This window comes from Bos mutus, chromosome 6 (genome assembly GCF_027580195.1).
Source record: "Bos mutus isolate GX-2022 chromosome 6, NWIPB_WYAK_1.1, whole genome shotgun sequence".
In the NCBI taxonomy this organism is placed as follows: domain Eukaryota; kingdom Metazoa; phylum Chordata; class Mammalia; order Artiodactyla; family Bovidae; genus Bos; species Bos mutus.
The window spans coordinates 19,329,706-19,356,025 of NC_091622.1; the positions used below are offsets into that span (position 1 = coordinate 19,329,706).

Here is a 26,320-nt window from a genome sequence, read left to right on the forward strand (position 1 = left end):
TATATACACACACATTATACATATATATAACATATACATATAACATATAACATAGATATGTTATAATTTATTATATAGATTTAATATATTATATGATATATGTGATTAATATAATAAAATATTATATACTAATTATACATTATATATTATATGTGTGTGTGTGTGTGTGTGTGTGTGTGTGTGTATATATATATATAAATATATATATAAAACATATGGGCTTTCCGGTAGCTCAGCTGGTAAAGAATCCACCTGCAATGTGGGAGACCTTGGTTTGATCCCTGGGTTGGGAAGATCTCTTGCAGAAGGGAAAGGCTACCCACTTCAGTATTCTGGCTTGGAGAATTCCATGGACTGTATAATCCAAGGGGTTGCAAAGAGTTGGACAGATTGAGCAACTTTCACACATACATATAACATATACATATAATATATAATTATATATGTTATATATATATGACCCCTGATGTGCTACAGTCCATGGGGTTGCAAAGAGCTGGACACACTTAGTGACTGAACAACAACAATGTTATATATAATATATACAGTGGAGTATATACATTGCTTAGCCTTTAAAAATGAGATAGCATTTGCAGCAACATGGATGGACCTACAGATTATCATGCTAAGTGGAGAAAGTCAGGCAGAGAAAGACAAATACATGATATTGCTTATACGTGGAATCTAAAAAATATATATATAAATGAATTATTTACAAAACAAAAATACCCACAAACAGAAAACAAACTTACAGTTATGAAGGGAAAAGGAGGGATAAATTAGAAGACTGAGATTAACAGATACACACTACTATATATAAAATAGGTAACCAACAAAGACCTACTGTATAGCACAGGGATCTTTACCCAATATTTTGTAATAATCTATAAGGGAAAAGAATCTGAAAAAGAATATGCGTGTATATATATATATTTACATAAATATATGTATATCTGAATCACTGTGCTATATGCCTGAAACTAACATGACATTGTAAATCAACTATACTGCAATTAAAAAACGTACACTGCTCTTTTGATTTGTAAATATTAGACACCATCTATTGATTTTCTGTTTCAGGAGATAAAGTGGGGTGTTTTTTTTGCATAATTTATATGCCCTTTCCCTTTGGTCATCCTCTTAATATTACCTCTAAATTTTAGTTAAGTGTTCATGCAGTGTCTTTTATTAATATTTCTTTGTATATTAACCATATGTATAGTTCACTGCTGAGCTAACTATGCTGTAAAATTTTTTCTTCTTAACATCCAAGACTTTCCCTGCACAAAAGTTCTGTAAAATGTTCTATGGTACAATTTTCCACTATGTGAAAATTGTCAAATAATTGGCCTGTTCCATTTTTCTTTCCTGAAGACATCTTTCCTGGGCCTTCTGACCTTTTACTAAAACCTGGATTCACAGCTTTCTAGGCCTAACACCTAGCTCTGTCTGGTCCTGTGACTTTCCTTTGCCATCACACTAAGCAGTCCCTTCACCCACTCTTGTATTAGATACCACTTATTCCTTTTCACTTTCATGCACTGGAGAAGGAAATGGCAACCCACTCCAGTGTTCTTGTCTGGAGAATCCCAGGGTTAGCGGAGCCTGGTGGCTGCTGTCTATGGGGTCACACAGAGTCGGACACGACTGAAGTGACTTAGCAGCAGCAGCAGCATTCCCTTTTAGTACATCTTTCATCCAGCCAAAGACGGAGAAACCCTGTACAGTCACCAAAAATAAGACAGGGAGCTGACTGTGGCTCAGATCATGAATTCTTATGGCCAAATTCATATTTAAATTGAAGAAAGTAGGGAAAAGCACTAGACCATTCAGTTCAGTTCAGTTCAGTCACTCAGTCATGTCTGACTCTTTGCGACCCCATGGACTACAGTACGCCGGGCCTCCCTGTCCATCACCAATTCCTAGAGTTTACTCAAACTCATGTCCATTGAGTAGTCTAGTGGTTTTCCCTGTTTCTTCAATTTAAGTCTGAATTTGGCAATAAGGAGTTCATGCTCTGAGCCACAGTCAGGTCCTGGTCTTGTTTTTGCTGACTGTATAGAGCTTCTCCATCTTTGGCTGCAAAGAATATAATCAATCTGATTTTAGTATTGACCATCTGGTGATGTCCATGTGTAGACTCTTCTCTTGTGTTGTTGGAAAAGGGCTTTGCTATGATCAGTGTGTTCTCTTGGCAAAACTCTATTAGCCTTTGCTCTGCTTCATTCTGTACTCCAATGCCAAATTTGCCTGTTACTCCAGGTGTTTCTTGACTTCCTACTTTTGCATTCCAGTCCCCTATAATGAAAAGGACATCTTTTTTGGATGTTAGTTCTAGACCATTCAGGTATGACCTAAATCAAATCCCTTACAATTATACAGTGGAAGTGAAAAATAGATTCAAGGGATTAGATTTGATAGACAGAGTGCCTGAAGAACTATGGACTGAGGTTTATGACAATGTACAGGAGGCAGTGATCAAGGCCATCCCCAAGAAAAAGAAATGCAAAAAGGCAAAATAGTTGTCTCAGGAAGGCTTACAAAGAGCCGTAAAAAGAAGAGAGGTGAAAGGCAAAGGAGAAAAGATATAAACATTTGAATGCAGACTTCCAAAGAATAGCAAGGAGAGATAAGAAAGCCTTCCTCAGTGATCAATGCAAAAAATAGAGGAAACAATAGAATGGGACTAGAGATCTCTTCAAGAAAATTAGAGATACCAAGGGAACATTTCATGCAAAGATGGGCTCAATAAAGGACAGAAGTGGTATGGACCTAACAGAAGCAGAAGGTATTAAGAAGAGGTGGGAAGAATACACAGAAGAACTATACAAAAAAGATCTTCATGACCCAAAGAATCATGATGGTGTGATCACTCACCTAGAGCCAGACATCCTGGCATGTGAAGTCAAGTAGGCCTTAGGAAGCATCACCATGAACAAAGCTAGTGGAGGTGATGGAATTCCAGTTGAGCTATTTCAAATCCTAAAAGATGATGCTGTGAAAGTGCTGCACTCAATATGCCAGCAAATTTGGAAAACTTAGCAGTGGCCACAGGACTGGAAGAGGTGAGTTTTCATTCTAATCCCAAGAAAGACAATGCCAAAGAATGCTCAAACTACCATACACCTGCACTCATCTCACACACTAGTAAAGTAATGCTCAAAATTCTCCAAGCCAGGCTTCAACAGTACATGAACCATGAACTTCCAGATGTTCAAGCTGGATTTAGAAAAGGCAGAGGAATCAGAGGTCAAATTGCCAACATCCTCTGGATCATGGAAAAAGCAAGAGAGTTCCAGAAAAACATCTACTTCTGCTTTATTGACTATGCCAAACCCTTTGACTGTATGGATCACAACAAACTGTGGAAAGGTCTTAAAGAGATGGGAATACCAGACCACCTTACCTGCCTCCTGAGAAACCTGTATGCAGGTCAAGAAGCAACAGTTAGAACCAGACATGGAACAATGGATTGGTTCCAAATAGGAAAAGGAGTACGTCAAGGCTGTATATTGTTACCCTGCTTATTTAACTTATATGCAGAGTACATTATGAGAAATGCCAGATAGCATGAAGCACAATTTGGAATCAAGATTGCCAGGAGAAATATCAATAACCTCAGATATGCAGATGACACCACCCTTATGGCAGAAAGCGAAGAAGAACTAAAGAATCTCTTGGTGAAAGTGAAAGAAGAGAGTTTAAGTTTAATCAGCAGTTTAATTTGGCTTAAAACTCAACATTCAGAAAACTAAGATCATGGCATCTGGTCCCATGACTTCTTGGCAAATAGATGGGGAAACAGTGGAAACACTGACAGACTTTTTGAGGGGGGGAGGCTCCAAAATCACTGCAGATGGTGACTGCAGCCATGAAATTGAAAGACACTTACTCCTTGGAAGAAAAGTTACAACCAACCTAGATAGCATATTAAAAAGCAGAGACATTACTTTGCTGACAAAGGTCCGTCTAGTCTAAGCTATAGTTTTTCCTGTAGTCATGTACGGGTGTGAGAATTGGACTATAAAAAAGCTGAGTGCCGAAGAATTGATGCTTTTGAACTGTAGTGTTGGAGAAGACTCTTGAGAGTCTTTTGGACACCAAAGAGATCCAACCAGTCCATCCTAGAGGAAATCAGTTCTGAATATTCATTGGAAGGACTTTTGCTGAAGCTGAACCTCCAATACTTTGACCACAAGATGCAGAGAACTGACTCATTGGAAAAGACCCTGATGCTGGCAAAGACTGAAGGCAGGAGGAGAAGGGGACGACAGAGGATGAGATGGTTGGATGGTATCACCGACTCAATGTACATGAGTTTGAGTAAACTCTGGGAGTTGGTGATGGACAGGGAGGCCTGGCATGCTGTAGTCCATGGGGTCACAAAGAGTCAGACACAAGTAAGTGACTGAACTGATTCCTTTTTATTATTATTTATTTTTTTTTTTTAGGATATGATAAGTCCAACTTTTTTTTTTTTTTTAACTTTACAATATTGTATTGGTTTTGCCATATATCGAAATGAATCTGCCACAGGTATACATGTGTTCCCCATCCTGAACACTACTCCCTCCTCCCTCCCCATACCATCCCTCTGGGTCGTCCCAGTGCACCAGCCCCAAGCATCCAGCATCGTGCATCAAACCTGGACTGGTGACTCATTTCATATATGATATTATACATATTTCAATGCCATTCTCCCAAATCATCCCACCCTTTCCCTCTCCCACAGAGTCCAAAAGACTGTTCTATACATAAGTGTCTCTTTTGCTGTCTCGCATACATGGTTATTGTTACCATCTTTCTAAATTCCTTATATATGCGTTAGTATACTGTATTGGTGTTTTTCTTTCTGGCTTACTTCACTCTGTATAATAGGCTCCAGTTTCATCCACCTCATTAGAACTGATTCAAATGTATTCTTTTTAATGGCTGAGTAATACTCCATTGTGTATATGTACCATAGCTTTCTTATCCATTCATCTGCTGATGGACATCTAGGTTGCTTCCATGTCCTGGCTACTATAAACAGTGCTGCGATGAACATTGGGGTACACGTGGCTCTTTCAATTCTGGTTTCCTCAGTGTGTATGCCCAGCAGTGGGATTGCTGGATCATAAGGCAGTTCTATTTCCAGTTTTTTAAGGAATCTCCACACTGTTCTCCATAGTGGCTGTACTAGTTTGCATTCCCACCAACAGTGTAAGAGGGTTCCCTTTTCTCCACACCCTCTCCAGCATTTATTGCTTGTAGACTTTTGGATCGCAGCCATTCTGACTGGCGTGAAATGGTACCTCATAGTGGTTTTGATTTGCATTTCTCTGATAATGAGTGATGTTGAGCATCTTTTCATGTGTTTGTTAGCCATCTGTATGTCTTCTTTGGAGAAATGTCTATTTAGTTCTTTGGCCCATTTTTTGATTGGGTCATTTATTTTTCTGGAGTTGAGCTGTAGGAGTTGCTTGTATATTTTTGAGATGAGTTGTTTGTCAGTTGCTTCATTTGCTATTATTTTCTCCCATTCTGAAAGCTGTCTTTTCACCTTGCTTATAGTTTCCTTTGATGTGCAGAAGCTTTTAAGTTTAATTAGGTCCCATTTGTTTATTTTTGCTTTTATTTCCAATATTCTGGGAGGTGGGTCATAGAGGATCCTGCTGTGATATATGTCGGAGAGTGTTTTGCCTATGTTCTCCTCTAGGAGTTTTATAGTTTCTGGTCTTACATTTAGATCTTTAATCCATTTTGAGTTTATTTTTGTGTATGGTGTTAGAAAGTGCTCTAGTTTCATTCTTTTACAAGTGGTTGACCAGTTTTCCCAGCACCACTTGTTAAAGAAATTGTCTTTAATCCATTGTACATTCTTGCCTCCTTTGTCAAAGATAAGGTGTCCATATGTGCATGGATTTGTCTCTGGGCTTTCTATTTTGTTCCATCGATCTATATTTCTGTCTTTGTGCCAGTACCATACTGTCTTGATGACTGTGGCTTTGTAGTAGAGCCTGAAGTCAGGTAGGTTGATTCCTCTAGTTCCATTCTTCTTTCTCAAGATAGCTTTGGCTATTCGAGGTTATTTGTAATTCCATAGAAATTGTGAAATTATTTGTTCTAGCTCTGTGAAGAATACCATTGGTAGCTTGATAGGGATTGCATTGAATCTATAAATTGCTTTGAGTAGTATACTGATTTTCACTATATTGATTCTTCCAATCCATGAACATGGTATATTTCTCCATCTATTAGTGTCCTCTTTGATTTCTTTCACCAGTGTTTTATAGTTTTCTATATATAGGTCTTTAGTTTCTTTAGGTAGATATATTCCTAAATATTTTATTCTTTCCATTGCAATGGTGAATGGAATTGTTTCCTTAATTTCTCTTTCTATTTTCTCATTATTAGTGTATAGGAATGCAAGGGATTTCTGTGTGTTGATTTTATATCCTGCAACTTTACTATAATCATTGATGAGTTCTAGTAATTTTCTGGTGGAGTCTTTAGAGTTTTCTATGTAGAGGATCATGTCGTCTGCAAACAGGGAGAGTTTTACTTCTTCTTTTCCAATTTGGATTCCTTTTATTTCTTTTTCTGCTCTGATTGCTGTGGCCAAAACTTCCAATACTATGTTGAATAGTAATGGTGAAAGTGGGCACCCTTGTCTTGTTCCTGACTTTAGGGGAAATGCTTTCAATTTTTCACCACTGAGGATAATATTTGCTGTGGGCTTATCATATATAGCTTTTATTATGTTGAGGTATGTTCCTTCTATTCCTGCTTTCTGGAGAGTTTTTATCATAAATGGATGTTGAATTTTGTCAAAGGCTTTCTCTGCATCTATTGAGATAATCATATGGCTTTTATTTTTCAATTTGTTAATGTGGTGTATTACATTGATTGATTTGAGGATATTGAAGAATCCTTGCATCCCTGGGATAAAGCCCAACTTGGTCATGGTGTATGATCTTTTTAATGTGTTGTTGGATTCTGATTGCTAGAATTTTGTTAAGGATTTTTGCATCTATGTTCATCAGTGATATTGGCCTGTAGTTTTCTTTTTTTGTGGGATCTTTGTCAGGTTTTGGTATTAGGGTAATGGTGGCCTCATAGAATGAGTTTGGAAGTTTACTTTCCTCTGCAATTTTCTGGAAGAGTTTGAGTAGGATAGGTGTTAGCTATTCTCTAAATTTTTGGTAGAATTCAGCTGTGAAGCCGTCTGGACCTGGGCTTTTGTTTGCTGGAAGATTTTTGATTACAGTTTCAATTTCTGTGCTTGTGATGGGTCTGTTAAGATTTTCTATTTCTTCCTGGTTGAGTTTTGGAAAGTTGTACTTTTCTAAGAATTTGTCCATTTCTTCCATGTTGTCCATTTTATTAGCATATAATTGCTGATAGTAGTCTCTTATGATCCTTTGTATTTCTGTGTTGTCTTATTTTGGTGAAACACATCTTCTACATAGTTTCCTGATGTACATTTTCTTGAGATCTTGACATTTTCTTTATTACTTGCATACATGATTGTTGATTGGTCAGGCATAACATTTTAGGTTGGAAAGTGTCTTTTAGAATTTTGAAGGCATTGCTTCAGTGTCTTCTAGCTTTCCATGTGGCTATTAAGAAGTGTGATGGCATTTTGATTTCAAATTTTCTGTTTGTGACCTATTTGTTTTTTCTCTTTGGAAACTGTCAGGAACTTCTTTTTATCACAACAGTCTTCCCCTCCCCCCGCCCCCCAACAATGTGCCTTGCTTTTGGTCATTTATTTAAGTGGGCTTTTTCAGATAAGAGAAACATATTTTTCATTACTTACACATTTTCTTATGTTAATTCTTTGATATTTTTCTCTCCATCATTTTATCTGTTTTCTGTATCTGGTTCTCCTACTATTGACGTATTGGATTCATAGACTAAATCTCTATTGGAAAAAAATGCTTCTTTCAGTCCCTATCATTTTTTTGTCCTGTTTTTTCAAATGATGTCCTATACTTCATGTTTTAGATTTTCCACTTGCTTTTTATTTGAGCTAGCATGTTTTATTCTTTCTTGTTCTCTGATGGTTCACTTCTTTTTCATTTTACCTTTGTTTCATTCATGCAGTATCTTCTCTGAGCTCTCCTTGAATAAAAAGGAGATGCTTTGTCATGGTTTTTGCTTTGATCTCCTCTATTTTGGAAGTTTTCCACACTTGATATTCCTCAGTTGCCTGTTCATACAAGAGTGAATCTCTAAAAAGTTGATGGAGGTTTGAGTGAAAGGCTTGAAGGTAAACTTCCTTAGTGACTATGTAATCAGGTGGTCAGCTGTTTTTTTCTTTCTTTTTTTTTTTTAATTATAGCTATAGTATTTTCTCTGGGGATTGTTCTGATTCTGTAGAGGAGGCTCTTTTAACCTCTTTGATTAAGGAGATGATTCTAGCTTCTGAAGGAATCCTGGAATTACAACGAGTAAGTGGCAACTCTGAGACTTTAGCACAAGTTAAATTCAATTTTAAAATGCATTCTCTTAACCAATATGTTTCCTCGGAGTAGGAAATGGCAACTCACTCCAGTATTCTTGCCTGGAAAATTCTTGCCTGGACAGAGAAGCCTGGTGGGCTACAGTCCATGGGGCTGCAAAGAGTTGGGCACGATGAGTGAGCATGGATGCACAGAACAATTATGTTAATAAAAATTTCTCTGTTTACCATTATAACTAACATTTCATGTCATTAACAAATCATTACAAATATCATGTTAATGAAAAGTTTCAAAGCTCCTATATGATGTGGGCTCCTCACAGAAGTCTTACAGTCAATGAGTAATATTTTTAAAATCCTTGCAAATACTAAGAACAAGAACAGAATATCATTGTTGTTCAAGTTGAAATGCATTTGGTTACTAGAGACTTTGAATGTTTCTAATAAGCTTATTAGATATTTGTATTTCTAAGCAAATACATTTCTCAAATAAACACAAGGGAAAGTCAGAAACTACAAATGCTCTTTGGAATATGGTATTACCTCACTGATTCTGGTTACAAGGGGGAAGCACAGCCCTTGGGGTGATGGAAGACCTTGTTGAAAGACCTAAAAGTATTTAGATTTGTTTTCTTCCATTATTTCAAGTCACACTAGTTTTACAAAGTTAGTAAATCTATTCATTTTTGCCTGATACAGGTCATTGTATTAATGGAGATAAGACAAATAATAAGTATTTCAATTCTTACATATAATTGATTTGTTTGACGTTTCTAAAGATAGTTGGTTTGAGGACTTTAAAAATCTCCCTTTAAAATCTTGTTTACAGCATTGATTTTTATGTCCAGAGAAAAATAGCAAAAGAAAAGGCATTTACTAAGCAAAGATAAACACTAACTAAGCCCTTATTTTGGAGAAGGAAATGGCAACCCACTCCAGTATTCTTGCCTAGAGAATCCTGTGGACAGAGGAGCCTGGTGGGCTGCTGTCCATAGGGTCGCACAGAGTCGGACATGACTGAAGCAACTTAGCATGCATGCATGCATTAAGAAGGAAATGGCAACCCACTCCAGTGTTCTTGTCTGGAGAATCCCAGGGACAGAGGAGCCTGGTGGGCTGCTGTCTATGGGGTCGCACAGAGTTAGACACGACTGAAGCGACTTAGCAGCAGTAGCAGCAAACTCTTATTTGAAATACCACAAAACTGAATTAATAGAGCTTTACTACATTCCCAATACCTGGTTATTCTGATTTCCTCTCTAGCTACAGTGTGTTCACTAGAGTCTATTTCATATAAAAGAGCCACTGATGCATTTGGTTTGATTTATCTACTGACAATACTTCAATTAATCCTCCTAGGCAAATTATATTCTTAAATCTAATTTTGGTTTAATCCTCCAAGTAATTTTAATTTATTTTCCATATATCTTGACAAAGGTAATTATGAAAGAAAAAAAAAACCATTATGGGTATATTATTATGAGATATAGAGAAAAATGTCACTTCCCAAAAGACATATACTTTGCTAGTTGGTGTTAGTGAATTACACGACCTTGAAAGGGAAAAATGTCACTTCCCAAAAGACATATACTTTGCTAGTTGGTGTTAGTGAATTACACGACCTTGAAAGGTATAAGAATGTGTCAGAATGATTTATCACCTACAAGCCATGGAAGGGTAAAGAGATACATGGTTGATCGGCTGGGAATTTTGTGATTTGAGAGGTAAGTAAATGCTACCTTATACACTCTTCCTGGTGTACTGGTAACATGGACATTGGTTTAATGGCCTGTTTTAGGGAGAAGCTTTATCTTCCACCTCAACATTTATGTAAAATTTAGGTGGTACATAAATATATATTTAATTTGAACTTGCTGTATCAGATATCTATATTTTCCTGAATATCCTTCCTAACAGGTTTCTTAAAAGTTTACTTCTCTTTCCATAAGCTTTGCTTGAGATAACCAATCTATATTATATCCACAAAGGAAACACATTGCATTCTTTTCAGGCTATATAACAATAAGTCTCACAATTTTACAGAAGTTGATATTTAAGAAATGAATTTCACTGACTGAACAAAAATCAAAAGTACTATGAAAGGTCTGGACTTCTAAGATTGGACAAGAATTTCAACTATACAAGCCCATTGTATATGCTATGTGACCATAACCAGTTGGGAATGCAAGTTAGCACAACCTTCCTGTAAAGTGATTAGGCAAAGGAATCAAAAGTCTTAATTGATACATCATTAGACACATATAATAAATAACAAGTATAATAACAATAGAAAAGGAACATGATTAATGAGTAGGGAAAGTATTTATGACAATTTCAGGTAAAGCAGGATCTCAAGGTGTATGTAAATATGCATTTGTTTGTGTGTATAAATACACAAAGACTAAAGGGTTTTGATAGTATTATCTCTCACTAGCAGAAATACTGGTGATTCTTCCTTATATTATTATGTAGCTTTCTACATCAAGCATTTAGTACTCTAAAAATAAGGAAAAACATTCAAAACAGATACAAGAACAGCAGCAATGCTAACATCTTATTGAAACTCAAATTCCACCAGAGTGTACAACCCTGGATTTAAATGAACTGACACAATCACATTATCTTTGGTCTTCTAGTGGTATCAAACAACAACAATCTGATTTGAAGGTTTCAAAAACATCACCGATAGATTTTATACTAGAAGCTCAGAATACATGAAAATATCAAATCCTTGCTAAAGAAAGAATTATCTGAAAGCAACTCAAGTATTTGCAGCTTATTTTTTTTCAATTGGAGTATAGTTGATTTAAATCTGTTAGTTTCAGGTGTTTAGCAAAGTGAATTAGTTACACATATAAACAAACTCTATTATATTCTGTTTTTCTTTCACTACCTTCTAAAAATGTAGAATAAACCAAGGGAAGTCATCTTCATTAGAATTCATTCAATTAGTGACTATTTTTAAAGTACTTGCCATGTGTCAAACATTTTTTCAGGCACTGGGGATTTTGCAGTGAAGAAAATAAAGTTCTTGTCTGGTAGAGGAACAAATATTATCTTTACCATATAATAATAAAATGCTGTGAATGAAGTAATATTCATTAATAAGGTATACTTTATAGATAGTAGAAAACAAAAGTTATAAATTTCTTGTTTAGCAAAGAAAATAAATGTATCTCCTTTATTTACTCTAGGACATTTCATTTCTCTTATTTAGTTAAAGAAACTGAAATTGCGTGATTACTTACCCCAATATTAAACATCCCTGTAAAATACTCCATATTTGCTTGAATGAACCAAATGTTGCTTAAACCTAGTTCATCACTTCTCTTCTTAGCACGAATTAATGATAATTCCTTGTTTTCTATTAGTATAACCTAGATTTCACACAGGAAACAATAGTATATTCAGTAAACTAGTTTAGACATTAAAGCCAACTATTATTACTGTATTTACTAGCTTTAATAATGTTGATCATATTATATTGATCCTTATTGTTGTGCTGTGGGAGACCTGGGTTGGATCTCTGGGCTGGAAAGATCCCTTGGAGAAGGGAACAGCTACCCACTCTAGTATTCTGGCCTGGAGAATTTCACGGGCAGAGGAGTCTGGCAGGCTATACTGTCCATGGGGTCGCAGAGTCAGACACGACTGAGTGATTTTCACTTTCACTTCATTTTCTCTATCCTGTGCTAGGACATATGCCAGATAGTACAGTACAAAAGCAAACAAGGTCCTTGAACCCTTGGAGCTTATAGATATGGTGATACAAGTGAGACAGGTAATTATAATACAGCGAGCGGTGAGTGCTTAATCAAAGACATATAATGTGTTATCAAAGCATGTAAACTTGATGACTAAGAGAGGTTTTAGTCATTTAATATTAAAGAATAACATTAATTGAGGCCTGAAAAATGAATAGAAATTAGCTGGAGGAATGAAGGAGTGTTTCTGGTGGAGAGAGGGACATGTATAAAGGCCCAAGGTGAGAAAGATACAGTGGGTTTGAAGAACTGAGAAGACTGGTATAGTTGGGGTACAGTGAGCGATGCTGGAGCTTGGAGTGGGGAGACAGGGTGTGGAGAGTAGAAATCAGACTGGAGAGGTAATGGGAGTCAAGATCACATGGGATAAAAGGACAACCAGTTGCTTGCAATGCATAGTATGGATTGGTGGGGCCAAGGCAAAAGCACGGCAGCAAGTTACAAATTTCTGATAGTAAGCCAGGCCAAGGAAGACAGGAGCCATCACTGATGTGGATGAAGAAAAGTGGGCAGACTTAGGTCACTTTCATCATTCTCATTCTTAGTTTGGTCCTTATTTTGTCCTTACTTTGGTCTTTATGGAAAAATTCTGGACCTTTTTGTATAAAAAGCTTGTCAGAGGATATTTGGTGTCAAAGGTTTCCAGCCTTTATTCTAGCCAAGATTTTCCTTCTCCAATTTCAACATCTCTAAGTTTCCAGACCTTTTAGGAAGGGAAAAAAAGACACCAGACCCTGACTCTGCATCTCCAGGATTCTGCTCTGTGAGCTCTCTTCCTCTTACTCCAACCACGAAATTGTTGTTTTCCTTGGTGATGAAACAGATGCCTGCCTCTTTCTCCTCATAGTCCTCATTTATTTACTAAGAAAGATAAAGAATAATGTCTTCCACTCTCTATCATTCTGGCCAGTTTATGAGTTCTTCCACATTTTTCCTTCTGAGAATAATCACTTTAATTATTTTGTAATTTCCAGAGAGCTCACAAGCAAAGAATTGTAATTTGAAAAAATGACATTAAGTTCTAGCTTTTATGCTAAAAGCTGGGAGGAAATGATTTACTATGACAAAAGACTAAAAATGGCACAAACTTCTAACAAATGGTGATGGTGATTGTATAAATTACAGTACATTTACTCAAAAACATATTATGAAGTCACATTTCAGTGATGATATTTAAAACTACTTGCAATAGGAAAAAAAACATTTATGACATAAGATTGAGTGAAAGCAGGTGGTTGAAATTGTATTTGCGGTCTTAGAATTTGCAGCCACAAGCATCCTTCTGAACAATGGTTTAATGAGCACATGGGGGGAAATGCATTTGGTGGATCAGAGTGGTAGAACTGGGGTTTATCTTTTTCTTTAAAAAATATTTTTACAATTCTGATACAATGACTAAAAACCAAGGCACCAAAGAATATGCTCAACAAGTTCCAGAAGCTAGTATTTCAAGTACAAAATAATGTTGACAATTAAACTGGTTTCATCATTAATTATTTAATAGTTAAATAATTATTTCTTTTATAAAAAATAAAAACTGTACGTGGCCCTAACTCTTTCCCCCTAAGATTCTGAATCTCAGAAGTGTAGTTCAACGAAAAATAAAATGCCTGTGCCTCATATCTGACCTCAGTGAATGATTATCAACTCAAAGAGGGATAAGCCAGACTCAGCTAATTGAACTGTGCAGTTTCTTATCATCTATCATTCAGACTTTACCTGGCATGATGGCAGCACGTGAGCTAGGACAATCCCAACATGGCCCTGAAAAAGGCAAGAAAAGGAACAAGTTAACTTTGGTCTCTCAGGCTTTTGTTTATTCTGAGACAACAATCTTGTCATATAAAAACATGTCCTTGAGTGTAAGGTAGTAAAGTCACTTTGTCTTGGAAAGGCTAAAGAGAATAAAGAAGAGATACGATACCCCACCACTGCAGAAATCCACAATTCTGTCTCCAGGTTTGGCTTGATTTGTCACCATATAAACAAGGTTGTTCAACTGTTGCTGCTTCCTCAAAGCTCGATCACTGGACATTTTACCTGGGAAAGGGATGAAGACAGTGACACATTAGGTATTGCAGGGACTGGGAAGGCACTGGTGCACTAGACCAGCAGCATATAGGAAGACTGGCACAGACGTAAGTGAGTACCATTCCATGTGACCCACCACGAGAGGATTAGAGAACTGGAACCCAGAGGTGAAATCTCTTTTTGCTTAATTTTACTTTTATTCTTACCTAACTATTCTTTTGGAGGAGGAAATGGCAACCCACTCCAGTATTCTTGCCTGGAGAATTCCATGAACAGAGAAGTCTGGTTGGGCTGCAGTCCGTGGGGTACCAATGGGTCAGACACGACTGAGTGACTAACACAACTATTCTTTTAATTGTCATTGACAGAAAAATCTATGAAAAAATGTCTTTGAAAGAGAGGAAAGAATAAGTGTAAAACTAACTTCAGAGTCATAAATAGTTTAATAAATGTTCAGTTCAGTTCAGTTCAGTCACTCAGTCATGTCCGACTCTTTGCGACCCCATGAATCGCAACACGCCAGGCCTCCCTGTCCATCACCAACTCCCAGAGTTCACCCAAACTCATGTACATCAAGTTGGTGATGCCATCCAGCCATCTCATCCTCTGTCATCCCCTTCTCCTCCTGCCCCCAATCCCTCCCAGCATCTGAGTCTTTTCCAATGAGTCAACTCTTCACATGAGGTGGCCAAAGTACTGGAGTTTCAGCTTCAGCATCATTCCTTCCAAAGAAATCCCAGGGCTGATCTCCTTCAGAATGGACTGGTTGGATCTCCTTGCAGTCCAAGGGACTCTCAAGAGTTTTCTCCAACACCACAGTTCAAAAGCATCAATTCTTTAGTGCTCAGCTTTCTTCACAGTCCAACTCGCACATCCATACATGACTACTGGAAAAACCATAGCCTTGACTAGACAGACCTTTGTTGGCAAAGTAATGTCTCTGCTTTTGAATATGCTATCTAGGTTGGTCATAACTTTCCTTCCAAGGAGTAAGCGTCTTTTAATTTCATGGCTGCAGTCACCATCTGTAGTGATTTTGGAGCCCCCCAAAATAAAGTCTGACACTGTTTCCACTGTTCCCCCATCTATTTCCCATGAAGTGATGGGACCAGATGCCATGATCTTAGTTTTCTGAAAACTGAGCTTTAAGCCAACTTTTTCACTCTCCTCTTTCACTTTCATCAAGAGGCTTTTGAGTTCCTCTTCACTTTCTGCCATAAGGGTGGTGTCTGTTACTGGAGGAATAAAAATTAACAGTAATAGTCTCTTCCCTCTATCCCTCTTAGAGACATAGTATAAAGATTATCTAATTTCAGCACATATTTAAATCTCCTTGGAGAAAAGAGACCTATAATAATAAAAACATTTTTATTCTCTAACTGGCACATCTGTGAACTCTTAATTCTTCTGGTTAAGACACTTGGAACACAGGTGTCACATTGTCTAAAATACATCAATTGTTATTGCATTTAGAAATAAATTAGATTTTCTTATTTCTGCTTTGAAGCTTCCTTTCCTCATGAGTCAGACACAGAAATTTAATGTAATTAGAGATAGAAGATAGGGCATTTCCAAGCACGAAACGCCTTGGGCCTAGCAATATGAAAACATCTTAACTTTCCTTTCAAAAGCCATTGGTCAAGTCCACTAAAATATCTTCAGAAAAATGAATAAAAGTATTTGTTTTAACATATTTCTAATGCACTGTTCATCAGAGCAAGATTTAAAAAATATAAGGGTAGCTTTCAGTGAAGTGTGTGTGTGTTAGTTGCTCAGTCTTGTCCGACTCTTTGCGACCCCACAAACTGTAGCCTGCTAGGCTTCTCTGTTCATGGAATTCTCCAGGCAAGAATACTGGAGTGGATTGCCATTCCCTTCTCTGGAGGATCTTCCTAACCCAGGGATCGAATCCTGGTCTCCTGCATCACAGACAGATTCTTTACTGTTTGAGCTACAGGGAAGTTCAGTGATAAATATAAAAGGAAAAATGCAGATAATCTTTTGGGCGTGATCAAAAATTATTTACAGATAACAAGTTTCTCCACTCCATTTTCACAGAAAAATATTATGCTTTTTTCTTTTGTATTTTCCTTCTTTTTTCCATTACTAAAATTAAAACATTGGGAAACTTTTAGGAAAAAACAGAAAATGTGAATTTAAAAAGATCTATATGAGATAAAAAGTCATTTTTCTATGTACTTTTCTATTTTTAATATATGTACTTCCAACTATACCCGTAAGTTCCTAATTTTCTAGACAGCATAGAAAACATTATAAATCTTTGTGTCTATGAATTTGTTTTTACACTGTAAGTTTTAATGGCAGTGAAAATTTTATTAACTACCTATACCCAATTTATTTAACCAATTTCCTACTGTAACAACATGGTCATTATCATACACCTGACTCATTGTGTGCATTCTTAATTATTTAGCATGGCCTAATGTGAATTTCAAACATGAAAAGCATTGAAATCAATAGTTTGGTGACTTCATTTGTGAAGACTGTTTCATGTACTTATTTTAATTTTTATCTAATAGCAAACTATTTAAACAGTTAGTAAAAGCCCCTGTGATTTTGTGGACAGCCATTCCTAAGAGGTTTTATTATGACAATTTTTAAACACAAGGCAAAGTTGAAAGAATCAACATTCAGTGAATGACTTTGTACCCTCTACCTAGATTCTACCATTAACAGCCTACTAGAGTTGACAATGGCACCCTACTCCAGTACTCTTGCCTGGAGAATCCCATGGACAGAGGAGCCTGGTAGGCTGCAGTCCATGGGGTCGCTGAGGGTCGGACACGACTGAGCGACTTCACTTTCACTTTTCACTTTCATGCATTGGAGAAGGAAATGGCAACCCACTCCAGTGATCTTGCCTGGAGAATCCCAGGGATGGGGGAGCCTGGTGGGCTGCTGTCTATGGGGTCGCACAGAGTCGGACACGACTGAAGTGACTAAGCAGCAGTAGCAGCAGAGTTGGTTCATCACACTTCTATCTTTCCATCCCTCTATGCATCCAGTCATAAATCCCCCTAATTGTCTATTTTTATTATGGCAGTGTAGTTTTTATTTGGCGGAAGAAGAATAAGAACAAGGAAGGGGAAGAAGGGGCAGGAATCAGAAGGCAAAAAGGAAAAGTACTTTTGAGGCCCTTGGGAGAGTGAGAGTCACAAATGCTGCTATTAAATGGAGCCATCAAGCGGCAAAGAAACTAGCACTGGCATTTGAGTCTTTGGTGTGTTTGCGGATTTCTTAACAATTCTTAGCCAAAGGATTTTCAAAAAAGAAAGTGAAAAGGAATTATCTTTTGTTAATAAGGAGATAAGAAAATAAAACTTACTTAATGGAATATCTAACAGTAAGTTCTGTACTGTACTTCTATCAGATATTTAGAATGGCCTAACTTTCTCAGGTTTGTTTCAAAAGCAAATGTTGATGAAGATCTGTTTTACTTGCTAAACCTGCCTCTTTGCATATGAAGAATCTGTGCTTAAATAAAGGCAAAAAGGGACCTTTCAGGGTTCTGTTTAAATACAGAGACTATTAAATTGCCCATAACATTCACAGGTTGAACTAAAAATATAGTAGCATGAGGCCTAGGTGCTTCATGGAAAAACTGCATCTAATAAAGAATTCCTCCTCACCATTCTAGTTTTATAAATATTATGAAGCTCCTGGAAACATGAATAGGATCTTTAATATGTTAAACCAGGTAAGAAAGTGGTATTTTGATTATGCTTTGTCAGATGACAATACATTAGTAAATTTGGTGTTTTAAGGGCTGTAATAACTCTAATAAAGAAACTAAATCAGAAAAAAAAGAAAGACATATTTTGAGATATGGTATTCATTTAAAAACCAAATTGTACTTTTTATTTAAACCCAATATTCTTGTGCCTGATGCCATTTACATGTATAAAAGTATTTTTTTTTAACTTGACTAAAAATGATGGTTCTTTAGGTGTCATCATGAAAAAACAAAACCCAAGAAGCAAGTGTTTTAATATAAATGATCCTATTTATCCTGCGATGTAAATTCTTCTACAGTAGAGTCTGTTGTCTAAATCAAGTTAGGAGGAACCTGATTATTTAGACAACTTCATTGTTCGCATTACACAAAAATAAAGTACAGGGTAAAGGAGCCAATTTTTAAACTAAGGAAGCACCATATTAGGATACTGGTATTTTTGGTCAGTTCAAAACATCAAATAAAGCAGGACCAAAAAAAAAAAAAAAAAAAAGCCATGGATGGAAAATGTGCACGTGTGCAGTCAGGACACCTGCTCAGTCTAGCATCAATAAATAGTGCTCAAGATCAGGCAGCTTTTTTAAAATAAATTTTTTATTGCAAGATATTTGCTTTACAATATTGTGCTGGTTTCTGCCATACACCAACGTAGGCAGCTCTTAATTTATTCCTTCTCGGTCGGAAGCAACAAAGTACCTTGAATGTTATAAATTACTGGTAAAAAGGAAAATGGATGGGTGCTTGGATACATTTTAGCCTTAAAAAGATTCATTTGCTGTTTTGTTTTCTAAGTATTTCTTTGAGATGTAGCACACCACTCTCATTCTGTGAAATTTTTTTAAATCATTAAATATGGAGATAAAGGAGATGGCTAAAACTAATGGTGCAGGGATTTTTTTAAAATACATTTTTGTTTGGAAAGTTATCAAATCAAGAGGGCAAGAGTAAATTTCCCCAGCAGAGACGCCTGTAATAGGTTGCAGAGAAGGTACGAGACAGCTGAATACACCGGGTGCACCAATAGGGCCTTTGGCAGGTGAGAAGGAACGTAATAACCACACATGTTCATGTTTTCAAGAAGCCCAAAACATTAAGACAAATATCATGTTTCAAAGGGTAATGGCCAGCGATGCCCAAATTCCACCTTCAGGGTAGCCGTGGTTTTCATGCTGCGAAGAGTCACTAGGCTCCAAGTATATGCCCAGGAGTTGTCTACAGGCTGAGGACACAATGCAAAGTAAGACAGTCCCTGTGTCTAAGAAGTGCCTAAGAAGGATGCCTAAGAAGACGGTATGCAGCTATGAGTATTCATTATGTGCAAAGTATGTGCACTGCAGATACAGAACTACCTGTTTGAGACATCACTCGGGATTTTACTGAGATGTGGGGTATCTCAGCTGAGTCTCTGAGGAAGAACAGAAACCTGCCAGGTAGAATGGGTGGGGAAAGCATGCTAAAAATGACACGGCAGGGACTTCCCTGGTGGTTCAGTGATAAAGAATCTGACTGCCAATGCAGGTGACACAGGTTCGATCCCCGGTCCAGGAAGATCCCACACGCCACTGAGCAACTACGCCCGTGGGCCACGAGTTCTGAGCCCATGTGCCCTGGAGCCTGTGTTCTGCAACAAGAGAAGCCACTGCAATGAGAAGTTCACACGCAGCAACAAAGAGTAGCTCTGACTTGTGCAACTAGAGAAAGACTGTGCAAAGCCACAAAGACCTAGCACAACCAAAAAAATAATAAAATGAAAAAAAAATTTTTTTTAAGTGTGATATGGTATATTTAGGGGAGAAACTGCAATTAGCTCACTTGTGCTTGAAAATGAGGATCCATGAGAAAGTGGTAGAGCATGGGATAGACCTGAGAATTTGGCAGGGCCAGATGGGAAAGGGCATGCTTGTTATCTTGTCTCTTTGTGCTGCAGAGAAAACAGTCTTACTTTATACTTAACATGTATGCTTAGAGCTCCTTACAGACAAGTTCTCTTTGAATAGACAGCTTTGTTATTTTTACATTATTCCATATTAAGATGTTCTTTTATACTGCTATCCTGCAACATTTTAAATTCTGGATAGAGTATATCCACAAATCAGATAGAATTATTCATAAATTCATGTGGAGCATTCAACCTCAACTGATACTAATGTCATTAAATGATGTAATTAAGAAAATAAAATTAAATAAATTGAACTCACTGAATCATTTCAAGCTCTGCTGTTCTAGACCAAGAATGCCTTTGGATCCTTACTGGATTCTTCTCACTCTCCTTCCCGGGCTTCTCTCCCCATTGCGGTCCCTGAAATGCTGTGCACACCAGGTTCTCTCTCTCTTTCATAGCTCATCACTATGGGTGATTTTCTGGAGTATATTACTAAAAAGTCCCTTCCAAAACTACCCATGAAAATACCTGTCCTTACTTAAAATACTTTTAAAGGCTCCCCTCTGCCTTATGAAAAAAGGCCTAACTTCTTGGAAAGAAAGCAAGGCCTTTAATGATCTGGGCCCTGTTAATTTGCCGACCCTCTTTCTGCTAAGTTCATACTATACCCTCTATGTTCCAGCCTCTCTGAAAAATGGCTATAGTTCCTTGAATATATCACTGCCGGTGAGTCAGCTGCTTTATAAATTTTGTTCTCTTTGCTTGAAACCTATTCTTCACTCCTGGCTACACTGACATGAATTCCTATTATAATAGGTTTTTTTTTTTTAAAGACAAAAACAAAAAAGTTACTTTTTTAAACTCCTTGTCACTATCCAAAACACTTTTATACTATAAAGGCTGTTTTTTTACATTGTAAAAGCTGTTATTATTAACTACTGAAAAAAGTTTTCTTATTTTAAAATGATTACTAAGGCATTATTCATTATACCAACTATCCCCAAAAGGACTGTTAGCTGAAATTGCTTCTGTTTACATGAAATAGATACAGATGATTTTTTCTGGAATTACATAAATTTGGGCCCAATTAAATGGAAAGACTATTAGGAGACTGACAGGCACATAACACGTGCTCAATAAAAGTTTAATGAATGAATTTTCTCTATAATTATGACTTAAACAGCATTTTAAGGCAGTTAACTTTTGAAGGTACTAAGTATGAAAACAAATTCAATCATATTTGAAAGTATACTGTACTGAAATAGAAAAAGGAGTCAACTATGAAACAGTGTTTTAGGTGGGGATGGAAAAGTTTCTGAAAACTTTTAAGAGGAAATAAGAAAGCTGCCATTTAAAGCTATACCAAAAACTAGAAAAGCATGAATACAATTCCTAAAGAAATGCCTGAGAAGATGCATGAAACTAAGCAGCAATGTGAAGCTTATACTTTAGGATAGGGGAAACTTGTTTAAATTTTGGAAATTACTTATTGGAAATACTGAAAATTAGAATTGTCTGAATTTGCAATTTTTAAAGCCAGTTGCAGGTTTCACTAATCCTCTTGGCCATACTAACCTCAGAGTGGCAGTATTCTTCTAACAATAGACACTAATCATCTATTACCTTTGCCCTCTGTCTCCCACCCCCAGCCCATCCACACTTCTCACAGTGCAGTCTATGAAATCAACAATAGTGTATCAGTGCGAAGGCATTTTCACTCTGATAGTTTTGTTACAGATATTATTAGAGCAATAATTATTAGTTAGAAATTCAAAATGCTAAAAGAAGCCAATTTATTCTTCTCTAAATTGAGGAATACTGACCTCATAAACTACCTCAATCAATCATTTAACCAACAAATCAACCAACTAAACTGACCTACACAGACTTGTTCTAGACAACATTAGGGACACAAAGATGCCTATCACTTGATTTCTGTCCTTCATGAACTTACACCTTATTTAAAATAGTACAAAAACCATTACACTTGGCCTTAGGAGATGAATATTATTAACCACATTGTACAATAATTTTATGACATTTTAACAGCCCTAACTTAAAAATTCATAGTTCTTTCATTAAAGTTTCTAAGATGATTGATAACAGTTTCTGTTTATATGATGCTTTGCAGTTTATTAAGCACCTGCACATTTGATAGAGCATCTAACTTCAAGACTGTTAGGTTGTCAGGTGGATAACCTGTTCCTTTTTTCACAAATGAGGACACAGCACTGAAGAGACTGCTCAGACTTAGCACTTGCTAAAGACACACAGCTGATAGGCAGAGAAGCTGGGTTTTTAACCAAGGATTTCTAACTTTCAGCTCAGTTCAGTTCATTTCAGTTGCTCAGTCATGTCCGACTCCTTGTGATCCCATGAATTGTAGCACGCTGGGCCTCCCTGTCCATCACCAACTCTCGGAGTTCACTCAAACTCATGTCCATCGAGTCGGTGATGCCATCTAGCCATCTCATCCTCTGTCGTCCCCTTTTCCTGCTGTCCCCAATCCCTCCCAGCATCTGAGTCTTTTCCAATGAGTCAACTCTTCACATGAAGTGGCCAAAGTACTGGAGTTTCAGCTTTAGCATCAGTCCTTCCAAAGAAATCCCAGGGCTGATCTCCTTCAGAATGGACTGGTTGGATCTCCTTGTAGTCCAAGGGACTCTCAAGAGTCTTCTCCAACACCACAGTTCAAAAGCATCAATTCTTTGGCACTCAGCTTTCTTCATAGTCCAACTCTCACATCCATACATGACTACTGGAAAAACCATAGCCTTGACTAGACAGACCTTTGTTGGCAAAGTAATGTCTCTGCTTTTGAATATGCTATCTAGGTTGGTCATAATTTTCCTTCCAAGGAGTAAGCGTCTTTTAATTTCATGGCTGCAATCACCATCTGCAGTGATTTTGGAGCCCCCCAAAATAAAGTCTGACACTGTTTCCACTGTTTCCCCATCTATTTCCCATGAAGTGATAGGACCAGATGCCATGATCTTCATTTTCTGAATGTTGAGCTTTAAGCCAACTTTTTCACTCTCCTCTTTCACTTTCATTAAGGGGCTTTTTTTAGTTCCTCTTCACTTTCTGCCATAAGGGCGGTGTCATCTGCATATCTGAGGTTATTGAGATTCCTCCCGGCAATCTTGATTCCAGCTTGTGCTTCTTCCAGCCCAGCGTTTCTCATGATGTACTCTGCATATAAGTTAAATAAGCAGGGTGACAATATACAGCCTTGACATACTTCTTTTCCTATTTGAAACCAGTCTGTTGTTCCATGTCCACTTCTAACTGTTGCTTCCTGACCTGCATACAGGTTTCTCAAGAGGCAGGTCAGGTGGTCTGGTATTCCCATCTCTTTCAGAATTTTCCACAGTTTCTTGTGATCCACACAGTCAAAGGCTTTGGCATAGTCAATAAAGCAGAAATAGATGTTTTTCTGGAACTCTCTTGCTATTTCCATGATTCTAACTTTAGGTTCAGTCTTCTTTCCAATAGGGTTCTATTTCTTACACAGATGACTTTGTGATTTTAGAATCCCAGGCCTGGTTCCCTTTCTTATGTGTTCAAGGAAACAAGGTTATTTTCTAGGGAAATGAGGGAAGCCTCTAACAATCATATCTTAGGGAAAAAAGGTTAATTCTTCAGAATCAGTCATAAAATGTATTTTATTTCAGTTTTCCTCTAAATAAAATTTCCCAAAAGCAGGCTTACCAGTAAAAAGGATCAATTTAAGTTCTGAACTTCAATATTGCAGAATATATCACTAAGGTATTATCTGAAGGTCTCATAAGTCACTCTGTTTAATGAGTTGACCTTTGGTTGTCACCCTTTCCAGAAAAAGACCATTTCCTCACCTTGTACTGTAGCAAAATTTTAAATTTTATAGAAAAGTGACATGGGGAGGCTGAGCAATCAATTTGTTGCAAAACTGGATTATCCAGGAGAAAAAAAAGAAAATAGATTGGGATGATCTTTCATGTTATAGTACTATAGATGCTGACAAATATAGCATGCACCTTCACCCTTCAATATCTAATTCCAGAGCATCTTTTTAAAAAATAACTACTAAAAGTATTCAAGCAAGATACAGAATTGAGGGATGAAAATCGAAGAAAGTATAGCCACATTGTTTGCCAAATCAAAACTTCAGTTTTGTTTATAAAAGAGCTTAGATACATTGAATAGTGGACATTTTTTAAAAAACTTCTTATTGCTGCTATTTTCTTCTCTAAGATGAATAAAACTTTTGACTTCAGAATACCACAGTTAATTGAACACATATATTTTCATTTCATTCAAATGTTATTTACACCACACAAAATAAACATTTCTTTGCCCTGGAATTTAGTGAAAAAAAAAATTCACAATATCTTCCAAGTTGCCCACAAGACCAAATTGAAATGCTTTAAAACAACAAAAGTTAACTCTAGAATATAAGTATTTATTTCTTTTCCAGGGGATTAAATTAACAAAAGTAAGAGCTTTTAATACTTCCATTAACTTTTGAGATCATTCAAGTAATCCTCAATTTGACTTTTCATTTGATGTTTCACTGTATTTAGGTTAAATGATACACTAGTAACCTGAATAGTGAGTGTTAACTTTCCTGAAGTTAAACTTTCCTATTTTTAAAAATAGCTTCTCATGTGCATAGTATTCCAACTCCTACTATGATATGACTCATAGGTTTTCTTGTTTGATTTTTTTCAAATATTTCATTTTGATTAAAAAAATGAAAATGGTGTATATCTAAGGTGGTATGGTCCCCAATTCTTTTATAATATTAATACTATATTAATATACAGTATTTCCCTCAAGAGGTGGCATCCATGTCTGCTCCCTTGAATTGAGCTCTGTGCAGATTTGACTGGCGTAACCGAGAAGAAACACTGTGCACGCTTCTGGTCGGTTCCACATCCTATCTTTTGAGACACTTGCTCTCGGAACACAAACCATGCTTTAGGAAGCCAACTCTCTCCAGCTGATGATGTATGAACAAACAAGTTCTACCATGTCCTACCTGAGTTGTGTGTATGTGTTCACCTGCTCAATTGTGTCTGACTCTTGGTGGCCCCATAAACTGAAGCCCACCAGACTCCTCTGCTCATAGAATTTTCCAAGCAAGAATACTGGAGTGGGGTGCCATTTCCTACTCCAGGGGATCTTCCTGACCCAGGGATCAAACCTGCATCTCCTCTGTTTGCAGGAGGATTCTTCACCGCTAGTACCAACTGAGATGACCTTCTGAGTTGAGGATTTGTGAATAAAATACATAAGTGTTGTTTTCAACTCACTAAGCTTGTTGGTACATTTATGCAGCTATAGATCATACGAATGACATCCTAACACTGGATTTGTGAGGATTATCATAATTGAACAGTATTTATTCAGGCATCTACCTATACATGAACTGTGAAGTTGGAGAAGACTCTTGAGAGTCCCTTGGACTGCAAGGAGATCAAACCAGTCAATCCTAAAGGAAATCAATCCTGAATATTCATTGGAGAGACTGATGCTGAGGCTGAAGCTCCAATACTTTGGCCACCTTATGCAAAGAGCTGATTCATTGGCAAAGACCCTGATACTGGGAAAGATTGAAGGCAGGAGGAGAAGGGGACAATAGAGGACGAGATGGTTGGATGGCATCACTGACTCAATGGACATGATTTTGAGCAAGTTCCAGGAGATGGTGAAGGACAGGAAAGTCTGGCATGCTGCAGTCCATGGGGTTGCAAAGAGTCAGACATGATTGAGTGACTGAATAACAACAACCTATACAAGAAATGGTGCTGGATACTATGACAATAACCAAAATAGAGGACTGTTATTATACATAAGAATTAATAGCCCAAGGCAATGGTATTCATTACAAGTTAGAGAGGGACTCCTCTATAAACCTCAGAGGTAGTCTTGAATTCCAGTCCTACTATTTCTTTTCTCTTTCTGATAGTCCTAAACCTTATGAGCCTAAATGTAAAGAATGTTGGGATCTAAGCAGCAAGGGATGGTGGAAAGAAAAAGATAATGGTTAGGAACCCAGGTATAGGCATGCGTAGAGATGGGGACAATGATCCAAATACATATTCAAGAGATACCAAATGTGGTATCGATATTCACACAGGTCTAGAGAGAGTGGTCACTAGCAGACCAACGGGGGTCTCCAGACAGCAGCGTTGAGGGAAAAGTAGGTTTATCAATGGGCACTTGTGGGTGGCAGAACTTATACTAAGTCACAAGAGATGAAAGATCTAAAAGAATAAGGCTGCACTGAAACTGTTCCATTTGGGAGGTTGGAGTTTACTGATATATGGATACACTAGTTCAGGGCCTGGGTAGAGCAGGCGAAGGCGGCTACAGCTGCTAAGTCGCTTCAGCTGTGTCCGACGCTGCGTGACCCCATAGACGGCAGCCCACCAGGCTCCCCCAGCCCTGGGATTCTCCTG

The 26,320-nt window shown here is 37.3% G+C and overlaps 1 protein-coding gene across 4 annotated transcripts in view; it reads right to left on the bottom strand.

Moving 5' to 3' along the window:
* The window catches only part of GSTCD (glutathione S-transferase C-terminal domain containing), a 151,579-nt gene that overhangs the window by 19,710 nt on the left and 105,549 nt on the right, over window positions 1–26,320 (bottom strand). For 3 of the 4 annotated variants that reach the window (XM_070372055.1, XM_070372056.1, XM_070372054.1), the window contains 3 exons: window positions 14,135–14,250; window positions 13,930–13,974; window positions 11,695–11,823 (listed from right to left, as the gene is read on the bottom strand). In XM_070372055.1, the coding sequence (XP_070228156.1) occupies window positions 11,695–11,823; window positions 13,930–13,974; window positions 14,135–14,250 (290 nt within the window). Of the gene's footprint in view, window positions 1–7,763; window positions 8,601–11,694; window positions 11,824–13,929; window positions 13,975–14,134; window positions 14,251–26,320 lie in introns of those variants that run through there. The other variant, XM_070372057.1, reaches the window with a different exon arrangement.